We start from the raw sequence: 14276 nt of genomic DNA, 5'->3' as shown, positions 1-14276 counted from the left end.
TAAAACATCCGATTTGGGGCTTTTTTACTTCCCAGATGCTTGACTGTTCCGATGGACCGAGGGGCTCAGTGTGTGGGGTCTGCCCCTCCCCTGAGGCCACAGCACCACCAGACCAGGAATGCAATGCCATGTAAGAAACCATGTCTGAAGTTAGATGGTTTGCCTCAGAAGCCTGGAGGTCGTTCCAGCTCTCTGGGGTTGGATGTGTGGGCTTCTGCCATTGTCTGAGCTGTGCCAGCATTGTGGCTTGGGCTGGCAGTGACCCAACTCTTTTGCTGCTTTTACTGACATGAAAAACAATGGTGTAGATGTAGCATACTCTAAACCTGCAGGAAATGTTCCACACTTACTGTGGTGGGACCCTTACTGGCATGGATATGCAGCAAAGCACTTCTGCGCCCTGGGAGAGCTACAGGAGCTGAGCAGGGAGCCAATGTTCCCATCACCTTCACCACTAGGACGAGGCTGAGGTGGGAGGGAGGCCCTGGGAACAGCAGAAACAACTGCCACGTTCGAGCCATTATCCCCGTAAAGGTTTAAACCCTAACGGCACAGCGCCTGTGCCACAAAATCAAACACTCCGCCCGCACTCCGGCTGTACGGGTGCCGGAGGGACCCGCGGGACGTCGACAGCTGCACGGGGGCAGTCAGGGGCCTCGGGATTTTGCCGCAGGTCATTTCACCGCTGCCGCATAGCCTCCTGCTGCCTGGCTCTCGGGGATGGAAGCCCTGCGGAGGGAACCCCCAGGGAGGGAGCACCGGAACGGGCGGGCGCTCCCGTGAAACGGGAGCGTTCCAGCCGGCGCTCCAAGCCCGCCTCGCGCACAACCAGAGGCACGCGCACGCCCCAAAACTTCCCGGACGTGGGCGCCAGGGCCCCGCGTGCGGGCAGCGCCCCCCAGCGCCGGCAGCCGCACTCGCGCATGCGCACAGCATCCCGGAGGAGGGGCATGGCGGTCCTCCGGCCGCCAGGGGGTGCGGCCTCGGCGGGCTGAGGTGGCGGCACAGAGCCTCTTTCCCGCGCCGGCCGTTCTGACGCGCGGTGGGGAGGTGTTAGTTGAGGCGGAGGCAGCGGCGGCAGAGGAGGCCGGAAGCGGTCGGGTGGAGTGGCGATGGACGAGCGCTTGGAGTCGGGCGCTTCGGCGTCGGGCGGCTCCGCGTCGGGCCGCTCAGCGTCGGGCTCGGCGGACAGCGCGCCCATCAAAGGCATCCTCAAGAAGAACGGCAGCAAAGCACAGGTGGATGGAGCGGCCTCTGGGGCGCGACGGGTCAGCTCGGCCCGCGACGAAGATGAGCATGGGTGAGAGCCGCGGTGAGCCCCGCGGGGCCTCGGTGCTGGTGAGGCAGCAGCGACAGGTCCCTGCAGCGCCTCCCCGCCGCCTTCCGCTCGTCCGAGACTTGGGCAGAGCGGGCCTTGCGGGGCGGCGTGTCCCGCTTGGGGGCTCCCGGTTCCCAGGGGTGCTGGTGGGCGGGCGGGGCACTAACGCGGTAAGCGGGTCAGTGGGTCGTGCCCGTGTGCTGCCTATGCACCGCGGGCCTGCAGCGGCATTCCGCACGTCGACAGGCGGCCCGCCGAGGCCGGGGTGCTGCCTGCAGCGGGTTCGTGTTCACAACGGGCGTGCCGAGGCGGGGAGGGCGAGGGCTGCTGCAGGGAGGGCAGGGGAACTCCGTCCTAGCTTTTGCTGCCGAGAGTGGGGCAGTGGCGGCTGAGGGAGCTGCTGTGATACTTCGCTGTTCATGAAACCCTGGCAGAAATAGTATCGGTGTTAAATGCTTCATCAGAAAGATGAACAGAAAGGTTTTACCGATGCTACGAGGACAGTTTACTACTCGAGAGATGCACTTTGCCGTGGCAGGTTTATTCTTAGTCTTCTTAAAGGTAGCTTATTTCCGTGTAAGTAGAAGCATGTCCCTGGGGAGAAGACCTCTGGGTTGGACTGTAAGTAAGAAGTATCTTTGGTCATGCCAGATTCGTCTGTAAAGATCTCACACTTGAGAATAGGCACTATCTATGTGGTTTGTGTTTTGAGTGACAGGAAAGTCTTGGTTTAATTGTTGCATGCTGAATTAGTCCCAATACTCAGGAAGTGGTCTTCAGCCAGCTGAGTAGCTGTCTTTGACAGTAAGAATTCTAGTGCTTTTCTTGATGTTAGCACCCAATATGAACTGCCCAACATTGCTGTGAGACTCCTTCACATTGTGATGCCCAGGGTTTGACAAAAACTCTCTAAAATTGCCTTTGACATTTATATTTATTTGTGACATTGCTCAGCGTTGCAAGGAGGGAAATAATGATAAAATGGATGTGCAGTTGTTTTTTTTTATAATACAGTAATATTCCTCTCCTCTTTGCCTAAGTCATGAATAAAGTCTGAAGTCAGCAAAGCAAGAATGAAAAGTATTTGATTTACTGTGTTGCCTGTGTCAGCTGCTCCTGCTTTCCAGGGAGAAATTATTGCAACTGAAGAATGAGATGATGTTTTTGAAGGAGGTGATTGTAAGTAGCAGTATGCTACGCAAACGCTGTGATTCTTTTTTTTCCCCTCTTCTTCAGTTTTAATATAGTGTAGCCTAAGGTGTTTACTGCCACACCAGACATAAAGTAAAACCGGCTGTTGGTAGCCTCTGTTTCATTTTCTGCTGTCTCTTTTGTACCATCTTGAAGAATGATGGGAAGTTGAAGTACAAACTGGTGAGCTGAGTATATGCTATATTGGTTACAGTACACATAATTTCTTGCGTGCTAGTAAGAGGTCAGAAGTCCAGGTTTGTCTCCTGTTTACCAATGTGAGTCAATAAAGTCAATTAGATTAAGTTGCAAAGCAATTTCAAAATTGAAGGATATTGTCTAAACCTCGTGGGCTGCATTAGATTTCCTGGAAACATCAGTATAGCGTATTTAGGTTTGTGTGCAGGTATTATTTTTGGTTGGCAATGCTTCATTAAGCCAGTGTTATTTCTGACTTCAGCAAAATAATGTTTTACTTAAAGGAATGATAAGTGGTATAGCTGTGATTTTCCTCAAAGATTAAAAATTGCGTAATAAATTCCAGTACCTGTTTTCTTCATGCACCTCTAGCAGCAGTCTCTGCTTATTTCTAATACTGAAATTCAGGTCTAAATAGCTTTAAAAATAGCTGCAGATGAAAGAGCTCATTGTGTCAGCTGTCATCTTTCAAAGCACAGTGTTCAGTAGTGCTGTCATGTATTTGCATCATTACTGACTTTGCTCTGTTATTAGTGATGGCAAAAATCTTTGGAAAACTTCCTCAATGAAAATATGGTGCGAGAGGGAACTTGTGAAATTGGGACACCACTGGAACTGCATCCTAAAAGCTGAGATTGTGGTCTAATGGTAGATACATTCTTGGCATTTCTTGTATAAAGTATTTTTTGCCTTAAGGCTCCTGTAAGAGCCTGTGACCAATCTGATCCTTTTACAAAGGAACTGTAAAAAAACCCACAGTACATGTGTTGGAACAGGCAAGAGAAGGTTCTTTTATGGTAGGAGTAAGTGAGGTGTGAGAAGTGTTCCTCTGAATAATACTGCTGCAGGAACTTTTTGCCTGTAAAGGTGTCATGTCAAAATATCGCATTGTTATGTATATTTAAAGATGTGAGAGAATACAAATGAGCACTCCTGAGATTTTTTCAAATCTCATTTTCCTAAGGAAGATTAGATTTCCTGCTTCTGTATGTGAAAGGGTGTCAGGAAGCATTTTCCTGTGATGGTCCTAAGTTCTGTCATTAATGTTATGCTGTTCAAGCATGCCTAAGCATGCCAAATCGCAGTCAAGGGAGATGTGGGTTTTTAGAGTACTTAGTCACTCTCCTGTGATGGCTTTTTACATGGAGGGGTGAAATGACATGTTTGTCTGTTTGCCACTAGTGATGAGGGTATTTTTTTTCCTATCTGAATTTTAAATTGTGCTTTGGGAGGTGTTCCGCAGCCAAGGCTGTTAGTATTGGAATCAGAGTTGAAAGAAATGAGTGTGAAAAACTTAAACCACTAAAAAGTTCCTCAGTCTTGTGTTTGTAAGTTACTGAACTGCTAACTGTAGGGTAATTTAGAGAGCAGCCAAAAAGATTCTTCTAAGATTGCCAGTATTCTTACAAGGTATTGAGTCGTGAGTCCGGGCAATAAACCTTGATGTGCTCTGAACAAGTGTGGCGAGCATAAGGCATGTGATGGGAGTTTCTCTGATCTGTCATATTTCCTATTCAGCTAAGCTCTGTCTCTTCACAGGAGCTGCATGCCATTGTCCAGCTGCTATGGCTAGTAAAAATCTTCATGCACTCCCTGTGTAACTGTATGATCATATTGTGTTAGTCATAGGTGAATTTTAAGCAGATGTTTAGCTGATGTTTAACTGGTGACTTTTCAGCTCCTGAATAGATAGGTTTGAATAGCTGGCATTCCTAAAGTAGAGCTCTCGCTTTGTCATCATGAAGCTCATGACTCTCCACCCTGCCAGAGCAAGCAATCTGACTCACGTGTTGCCTGCTTAGGTTGCAGTCCTTATGTTAGAACAAAATGATTACATAGAAGCCTCAAACATGGGAGTGTGGCATTGGTTGCTATATGCTCAGGAGGTTAAGCTCACTTAATGTGTATTCATTTCTGGAATATAAGACTCTAGCGTATAGGATTCAGCATCAACTCCCACATCTGTTTTTTTTTTTTAATCCCTTTAGGTTTGGGTTGTGGTTTTTTCCCCTATTGTATTATGCAGTCCGTAATTTGGAAAGTAATTATGCTTTCCATAAATACAAAATTTAGTTTGTGCTTGGAATTTTGCGTTATCAGTTTTGTTTTACAGATAGCATTCTGCTCAAGAACAGCTGTGTTACTGAGATTGAATTTATATTTCAAATTTGTTGTTGGAATGGTTTGTATTTAAATAAGAGTAGTTCAGTTATTCCTCTAGCCAACTGTGTCCCCCCAAAAAAACCCCACAAACAAGCCCAACAAAAAAAAACCCAAGCCCAATCAAAACAGAACCCTCAAAAAACAAAGCACTGTAACAGTGGTTTCCTTAAAGCAATAATTTGCAATATGTTAATATGCTAATGTGTAAGGAAATATTAACTAGTGGAATTATTTTACTGTTCTAAAGTTAAATGTCTTCGTTTAGTCTAAGGGAAAGACCACCTTGCATGTGGCTTTTAAATCAGCGGAGGGGTGACTCTGGTCACCCCTGGTCACAAGGCAGTTGTTTTCTTTGTGACTTTTGTGTTTTGTCACTCTGGGTGGGCTTTTGTTTCTGCAAATATACATGCAATAGTACATTCTCTGATTAGCTGAGGAAATTCTAAATAATGTAACATCACTGGTACCTGTCTGTGTAAAATGTGACACTTCCTTAGTTTAATTACAGCAGTGAATCAGTTCTGGTTTATTATTCCAATTTTGGATGACAAAAGTAGTACTAATAACCAGCCTATTTCAGTGCTATTTATTTTACTGCAGGAAGTTGTTTGTTGGTTGATATTATTTATGTAACAGTTTTGCTAATAATCATAGCCCATCCACTGAGCAGAGGTGAGGTGGGAGTTTTTGGTTTTGTTGAGGTGTTGGGGGTTGTAATAAGAGGAAGAACGATTTTACACTAACTTGTACCAAGAGTAGACAGCTAACGAGACAATGATTGAATGGGGCCAATAGTCTCTTGAACTATATGAATAAGAATACATTTATGGATCACTGAGTTTATTTAGCTATTGTGAATTTCCAGGGAAATTCAGTTGCATTGATACTTTGTCATGACTTAACTAAAGTATGTGTAGAAAAGTATTTAACAGCCATTCTTTGAGTGTTCCTGTGTGTCATAACAATATTCTGTGTGCTTAGTATGCAGTAGAGGTCAAAACACATTCTAAACATTCCTCCTGTGGCCAAACAGAACTAACTATTTTTTGAGTAAAAGAAAATTTGACTTTGTTTTCTTATTTCAGTAAAAAATCTCAGAAGTGGGATGAAATGAACATCATAGCTACGTACCACCCAGCAGGGAAAGATTATGGCTTGATGAAAATAGATGAGCCAGCTACTCCTTATCGCAGGTAGGCTTGCTAAACTGCTGCCCTAAATGAGGGCAGGAGACATAGTAGTTTTACAGCAAAATTGACTTTGTGGATGATGTAACATTTATTACAGCTGATTGCCTGACAGGATGTGCAGGCCTACTGGATATATACAACATTCAGGTTTAAAAAGCTTCTATATAAGGCTTATAGCTATTGAGGAAGATTGTCAAAAAGGACAAAGTCCATTTTTAAAAGGTTTTTGTCTAGCAGGCTTTAGGCTTTGAATGGTGTATATGTCTGACTTGTATTGATTTTATTTTTTTTCAGTTAAGATCTGTGTAGTAGAATATAAAGTTGTGTTGATATTTAGGTTAAATTTGGAAAGTTTTTCAAGTACTGAAGGAGTCTTCTAATGGAGTGTTGTAAGGTTTTCACTGAAAATTATTGATAAAGGCTACTTTTTGTTTGCCCTCCAAGCATGGTAGGAGAAGATGATGAGGATGCAGTGAGTGATACAGAAGCAAATGAGCCTGTAAGACCAGATGTGTTGAGTAAAAAGTAAGTATTGTCATAGAAAATTTACTAATTTTTAAGAGAATGTTCTCTTTCCTGGAGTATTTTTTCTTTATGGAAAGCTGTTGCTAGTTTCTGTAAAGTCCAACTTTTGCTATTGACAAATCTAGTAGTTTTCAGTGGTTTATAGTGCTACTGGTGCTTTAAACCTCTTGCAGGTTGTTAGTACGCATAAATATAGCAAAAATAATGAACAAAGCCGAGTGCTCTGAAATATAATGTATGTGAAAAACTTTTTTGTTTTGCATGATTTTTGCAGACTGGCAGCTGCAGCTGAAGGTAAAGGACCCAAGATTATGGCAAAGCAAGAGGAAAGCAGTGAGGAGGAGGAAGAGGATGAGGAATTAACACCTGAAGAACGAGGTAGGCATAAGTTGTTTCCTTTGTTCTGTTTTTGTCCTATAAATAGTCTCAGATTTTTGGTAAATATATTTGAGAAGAAGTACTATCAGAAAAATGTTATGATTTTGAAAAGAGAGATTGAACAAATATGCCGTTTGTTTCTGATCAGGACCATTTGGTTTGGGATATACACAATAAACAGGAATTTTCTGTTATTGGCTGTCCTTTTGTATACAAGCTTAAGGTCTGGGAGTTCCTCTTAAGAAACATAGACTTGTCAAATAAGCAGCTCTTACGGTTTTGGGGTGAGGGAGTAGTTCCTCTTCCAAACATATTTCAGGTAGATTTAATTAAGATGCTGCTAATTGCTTGCAAACATACAGATGATATTTCTGTTGTTTTCAAAACAACTGGTAGATGAATCCAGCAGGAAATCTACATTTGTTCTGAAGCAGATCACATCTTCAAAAAAGATGTTTTGTGTTAGCTTGGGCTAGAACATTTTGAGGAAACAAACAATAGTACTTCTAATGTTTCAGGTTCGTATTATCTATCTGTAGCTTCTCATCTTTCCTGGCCCCAACTTTGTTTGTGTAACCTTACTATTCTAAAGGAAGGAAAAAACCCCACAGTGTTGGGGCTGCCAAAAAGCAAAGTTTAGTTTAACTTTAATGTGTTACTGCTAGACCTGATAATGTTTAACATATGGAGCAAAGTTAGGCTTCAGGCCATGGAGACAGTGGAAAATATTTTCTTCTACATGTGATAAATACCTCTCATAACTGGCCTTTGGTAGCTAGCCAGGAGTCAAGTTGGACATCTGCAAAAGTTCATCTTCTATCCCATCAGTACGTTTAATTTGTCCTTAAGTTTACTTGGAAACAGCGCTTGTGGAACTTCGGAATTTTGTTTGCTGTTACTAGATGCTTCTCTTGGTTCAGACTTGCTCTTACTTGCAGATAGGTTCTTTTACAAGTGCTTCAGCCTTTCTGGTCCATTAGTTACTGGCCTTTTTATAAGTCAGACTCATTCAAAAGAATGCTCCACTGCTTGAAGAAAATAATTTTAGTTCAGGGATTGTTTGATCATGTAATCAGTGCAATTTCGAGGTAGTAATAAATTTGACCTAGGAAGCAGTTAGTGCCTCTCTCAAGAGAAAATAAGCTGATTTTTTTTTTTTAAGAGAATAAATAAGTATTTGCATTTGTTTGTCAACAGAGAAAAAGAAACAGTTTGAAATGAAGAGAAAAATGCACTACAATGAAGGACGAAACATCAAACTGGCAAGACAGCTCATTGCAAAAGAACTACAAGGTGAAGAGGACGATGATGAGGAGGATGAAGAGATGGATGATGCTGCAGATGTAGAAACAATGAATACAGAAGTTGCTGAACATGGTGAGCTGCCAATTAATCAAAAAATGTGTTTAAGTATTAATGGTCCTTTCAGCTGTTGGGAAGTGAACACACTTAAGTGTGAGAATGAACAGAAAGGGTACAGTATGTATGGAACACTCCATGTGCAATACTGCATGCTGTCTGGATAGGTAGATTTGTAGCATGGTACCAAAAACATCAGTATTGCTAAATAGGGTGTGAGCTTTTGTTTGCTGTGACATAACAGAAGAACGAACATCTCTGCTTCCTGCTGTCTTCCCCAATGTAACTGTCTCTTGGTAGTGAAATTGCCAGCTTCCTTTTTAAAGGAAGAGCTGCCTTGTATGGAGCACTTAAAGCTGTGACCACACAGGGGAGCCTGGCCTTATGTTGTGGTTCAGTTCCTATTCTGCTGTCAAACCATGCTGTAGGCAGCAGTGGGAAACTAGCATGAATGCTTCCTCCCTGTTGAGTGTCTAAGTTCCTGCATAAGAACTTCTGCCTCTCTTACTGTAATGTAAAACTGCTGTTAGGATTTTGCTATGCTCTTGTCCTTCAGCAGTAATGTTCTTTTCTATAGCATAGGATAAGACCCTCAGCTTTGCTTTTAGTGCAGCTGCTGGAAGAAAGTCAGAGATTTTAGCTGGGAGCCCTTTTGGAACCTGCTGCAGGGCTGTCTCTTGATAGGAAACTCCTAAAACTAGGGCCTGACACCTTCTCTTCCATCTTTTAAGCTTCTGCCTGGGTGAAAAGGGTAGACTGTGTAATGGAAGTCCTTGTGGTGTGGTTTCTTTTTGTTTTGTTTTTGAATTTTTTTGTGGTGGCCTTCTGTTGAATCATTACAGCTGTTCACTACCCTCTGTTCACCACCTCTGTGTTTAACAGCACTTTGAACAAGTTTTTGGCATTAAAAAAATAAACATCTCTTGCTCATGAGACTAGTGGCAATGAAGTCTGTAAGCCTCATTCATCTGGTGCTTGGCAAAGCTATGTGATGTTAGCACGGTCTGCAGACTTGGGAAGATGCTGCATGGGTTTAACTTGGTTCACACTTGCTTTTCATAACCATATGAACTAGGGTCTCTTCTAAAATTAGAATAAATTCCACAAAATAAAAAGGTGATTTGCAAAGTTGCGTGTGTTCAAGTTCTGTGGGTTGCACATTTTAGTCCCATTACTAATTACAGGAGGGCTAATGCCTTCATCAGTGCTCCAAAAGGGTCATTTGGTATGTGTCCGAGGCCCACTAATAATGGACTGACTTTATCCAGTAACTTAATATACGCCTTAGAATGGCTATTTACTAGAACTTCACTCTCCAGGGGAAAGGAGGGCTCCAATAGGCAACCTTATGACCTTTCTCCATGGCTTGAAGCTGCCATCCTGCACTCTGCTGTAAAACAGAGGCAACTCCGCTCGCCAGCTGCATTCACCAGTGGAAAGAAGGCACACCTTTGCAGCATTTTTCCATCTCTATTGTTGAAGTCCATTCCACCTTCCTTCATAACCAGCTTCAGAGCCACCACTGGTAATTATCAATTTTAGACTGCTCATGGCCAATAGATTCTATAAACATAACTGCTAGCCAGTTTATTAACCTGTTAACTAACTGGTTCACCTCCACAACAGGGCATATAGAAGTACTTGCCATTAATCTGATGTAGTTTTCAATTCTTCACTTTTGTTTTCTATCATTCTGCTTAAACCCTGATGTTTCTTTATCTCCTAATGTCTCTATCAGCTATCATTGCTTTTGGTCTCTGTACTTGATCATTCCTCTGAGGTCAAGTACTGGTCTTCCTTTTCTAGCAGCTGGTGAATTGAATGCCCTCAGACTGATCATGTATTATTCTTTGTGGCAGGGTTAGTCAGAGGATGATGAATATGGATAAAACTGTTAATAAATCTCTCTGTCCTCTGCCACTGCTCACGTTTTAAGAAATTGCTACACTGATGATAAATGTTCAGCAACCCAGCTATATTAAAGTAATGTCAAAGTTTACTGAAATAACTTTAAGATGACATCTCTTTATCACTGATCTGTATTCTGAAGGCAAGACGAACCTGCTTATTTACACGTTAATTAAACAGATGTCAGCTACTGAGCGTTTCCTCAAATAGCTGGTTTTAACACTCGCTACCTGGGGTTTTTTTGCTAGTCTGTGCGTTTGGTCATGCTATGCTTTTGTTCATATTAAGCAATTGGGTATTTAAATAGTATTTCAGTTTGTTTCCTTCCTTCATGGAAGTGGATTAAAATGCTGTTAATATTCTTGTTCCTGAAAATCCCCTCTTAGGTTTAAGTGTGTGGAAAGATTATTCATCTGGATGAGCTCTTCAAAGAGCTGTGCGACTTCAAATAGTGTTTTGAAATGCTTTCTTACAGAGCTGAAAAGGAGGATTTTTTTTTTATTCAGTCTGTTACTGGATGGTGCAGGACGTGGTTTTGGTGATGGCTTATTTTGGCTTCGCTCTTGTTAAACTAACAGCTCTGACGCTTACTTTTAACTGCAGAGGAAATGTCTGTCTTTCTGCATGTTGTATTGTGGCTACATTTTGATAATTTCTTCCATTCAGCCTCGCTTCTTCTGAAATTGGAGATCATCTGATGATGTGGCCACCAGTCCCCTGTTATGTCTGAGTCTGTCAATCTATGTAAGCAGGAGCTGGCATAAAGTGTCTTTTCTATTCCAGTGGAATAACATGATTTATGATGGTTATTCTAGGACAAGATGTGACATAAGAGGTGTTTGCTAGTGGTCTGTTGTGACTGTAGGGCCCTGCTAGCTCCTGCGTTGTTTTTCAAGCAGTTTAAGACCCTTTTCTCAGTTAGAATTTTTTTTTTTTTGTCCATGAAGATCCTTAAAGGTCCTGTGCTTCTCTTATCTGATGTTCCTTTCCACCCTCTAATCCTGTCTGGTTTGTATGTGAGTAAAACTAACAGTACTCTTCTAATCTTTATACTCTCCTTTTGAAGGAAGGGCTAAAGTCTTAGAACAGGTGTTTAAGAAAGTTTCTGTCAGCTACCACCGCATCCACTAATATAAGTTGCACTTCTGGTTACAGACTGAGATTTCTTGCTGATTGAAATGAAGATGGCCAGTCCAGTCAGTAATGGTGAGAACTGTTTTCATATTTTCGCCTGTTTTCATCTTGGGCTACCAAATGTTTTAACTGTATAGGTCATTCCTTCTTGCCTCAAGTAACTACCTTATCCCATGTGCATGGGTTCTGGCACCCAAGCATTTTGGTGGAAAAGAAAGCTAAAGTTGTAATAGACTGCATTAGGATTGCTTGCTTTAGCATTTCAGCTTCTCTGGATTTTTTTTTTTGACTACTCCCTATTTATTACTCTGCAAATGGCATAAATAGCAAAAGTGACCTTTGTTCCTCTCCATAAACACTTTTCCTTTAGAAATTCTATTTGAAATCACCGAAGATGCCTGATGTAGGTAAATTTAAGCATGATGATTTCAGTGCAGATCTGTCTTTAATTCTGGTACACAAAAGTATCAGCTGCAAGCGTGTGATCGATAGCAGTTCATCTGACAAGCAGTAAAACTATTGTTCCCTCTTTATGGTTCATTTAGCATTTATTGCTATAATAGCACTGCTCAGATACTGCTCCTCAATTTAGCTCTCAGATGACTGAGTGTGCCCTTTTGGCCTTTGGGAGATACAGAATACATTGTGTTTTCTTAACCAGGGTGGGCATCACCCTGAAGATGACTGAAGTGAGAAGTCTGGGAGCATACACTCATTGGTTTCACTTGTTAGCTACCTTATGCGCTTGTTAAACTGCACTTGTTACACCAAGCATAACTCATGCACAAGCATAACTGACCTTTCTTAGAAATTATTATCATCTGGATGTGGTTTTCTTTGATCTTTGCTTCATGCCACTGATTTTTTGAGGTACCTTTATATATACACATACACATATATTTTTTTGATGGGCTTTTTCATGCGCACTAATGAGAAGGAGTTTTCTCTGATTTACTGCTGTTCTTTGGCTCAAAACCATGAGTTTAATGACTTCCTGAAAAACACAACAGACTCTGTTTGCTCATTTATAAGCTTGTTTAGTTTTAAAGTGTCTTATCTGGGACTAAAATTTGTCCCGAAAAGCACTATGCTTGCTTGTGTTTCAGGAACCTCATGTTAGTTTTGCAGATTGATCTCTCTTAACTCTTGGTTTCAGTCGTCCCCCCAGTACCAGGAGTGGTGAGCATTCAGTCCTCCTTATGCTGAACAATGCTGTTAGTAGCCATCCCCTTGGAACGTGAGGGTGAAATAACTATTCTAGAAGTTTCTGTGCTCTCAAACTAAAAGCTTGTATGTTGCTAAGATGGCTTGGCAAACATTACCCATGGAGAAGCAAAGATGGTTTCAGGAGGGTATTTGTGTGTGTTTTGAAAATATGCAATGAGTGTAAAGAATTACGTATTTCATTTTTTTGTGTGTAATCTTTCTTATGCAGCACATGCTACTCATGACCAGCTGGAAAGTAGAGCACACAGCATAGAAGAAATCTCTCCAGAACTGTAACTGCTTGTCAAGGACACAAATATAAACACCGCTTCACAATTTTTGCTATTAAGGCTCTTAAATATTGAGAAGCATATCAGTTACAATGTTGTATTGCCAAGAATGTTTATTTTAGAGTTGTCTCTTGGGCAGGAAAAAACCTGTCTAATTGATTTGTTCTTGTGCCTAGTATTTCATGGAGAATACTGCTTCATAATCTGTTCAACCAGAATGGCATTCCCTGTATGTATAACGCTGATTATCTTGCATAATGTACTGTTAACTCTTCATGCTTTGAAACAGTATCTTTTGGGTTTTCAGTATTTATTTGACGGTGTTCTAGGTGTGACATCTCTTATGGAAAGGTTTCGGATTCAAGAGCTAAACGGTACAGCATATATCAGATTAACATGCAAGCTATTTATCAGATGTGTTATGCAGTTTAAAAAGGGATTATTTAAGTCTTACAACTTTTTTGTAAAGTGTGGGCCTGTTAATTTAGATTTCAGTACGTTATTACCTGTATTTTCCCCATCTTTAGAAGAACTGTATTATTTTTTGTTTAGAATCGGTTGTTATTTCTGACTAAGGCAGTACTAACATCTGGTGGAGGGAATGTTTTTACACTGGAAATGTGCTATCTTGAACTTTGCATTTAACTGTCATCTCTTCCATTGGGAGTGGATGTTCTGTGGAGCTCTCTTTGGGTTATCTTGGGTTATCTTGAGAATGTGGATGTTCCCTCCAGCTTTTCTCTTAAAACCACATGTACTGTCACTCTTCTGGCTCTTGTTTCAAACTTTTGGTCCTTTGCAGTTGCTTGAAGAGTGATTTTGCTACTAGCATCTGAGGAAAAACCACGCAACTATAAGCAAAACCACATCAGGACTGTGAAGATGAGCTGAGTTTAGGCTCTGGTTGTTCTTTATATAAAGATAACTGCTGCTGATCTCATCTGGGGTTGGCAACCTGCATACTGAAAAGTGCTGGTCTAAATCTTTCTATATCCATTGCAATTGACAGCAGCTGGTTTTGTAAAGTGAAGGCTCTGTGGAAAAATAGAAGGGAAACTCCTTAACTCAGATACTTACCTACAGTGTGGTTGTACAGTCCCTATAAAGAGGGATTCTGAACCTGCAAATTGCTGTAAACAACTTTCCACTTGGTGAAATCTGACTGGTGAATGTTCCAGTATTCAGAATAGTTTCTGGGTTTTATTACACAAATGAAGTATACACTTAAGCTTTAGCTTGGTTATGAAATATAGTGTATATCTTAATTTTGATCTGAATTTGATATGTTGCAAAAATCCATATAATTATATGGATCTGTTTTAAAATGTCTTTTTGTCCACTGTACATGTGAAGTTTGAATAAAGGAATGAAAGTTATTTTACAGTTATGTGCCTTCTCAAGTATGAGCTTTCATGA

At 41.5% G+C, this 14276-nt stretch overlaps 1 protein-coding gene across 4 annotated transcripts; it reads left to right on the top strand.

The window, feature by feature from the left end:
- Positions 1 to 1058: 1058 nt before the first annotated feature.
- PPP1R2 (protein phosphatase 1 regulatory inhibitor subunit 2) lies at positions 1059 to 12882 on the top strand. 4 transcript variants are annotated; one of them, XM_080623609.1, is made up of 8 exons: positions 1059 to 1300; positions 5956 to 6063; positions 6505 to 6585; positions 6860 to 6963; positions 8161 to 8340; positions 9695 to 9847; positions 11386 to 11436; positions 12800 to 12857. In XM_080623609.1, exons 1-7 carry the CDS (start codon positions 1113 to 1115, stop codon positions 11388 to 11390), a joined length of 819 nt encoding a protein of 272 aa, XP_080479735.1. In that variant the 5' UTR covers positions 1059 to 1112; the 3' UTR covers positions 11391 to 11436; positions 12800 to 12857. The 4 variants fall into 4 exon arrangements, with proteins under 4 accessions (XP_080479735.1, XP_080479734.1, XP_080479733.1 ...); XM_080623608.1 differs by lacking the exon at positions 9695 to 9847 and having other exon boundaries at positions 12800 to 12882; XM_080623607.1 differs by lacking the exons at positions 11386 to 11436; positions 12800 to 12857 and having other exon boundaries at positions 9642 to 9821.
- The last annotated feature ends 1394 nt before the right edge of the window (positions 12883 to 14276 follow it).

The sequence above is a fragment of the Psittacula echo genome (assembly GCF_963264785.1).
Source record: "Psittacula echo genome assembly, chromosome: 7".
Lineage (NCBI taxonomy): Eukaryota > Metazoa > Chordata > Aves > Psittaciformes > Psittacidae > Psittacula > Psittacula echo.
The sequence above is the reverse complement of the archived record's forward strand: the minus strand, read 5'-3'. Positions and strand labels throughout refer to the sequence as shown.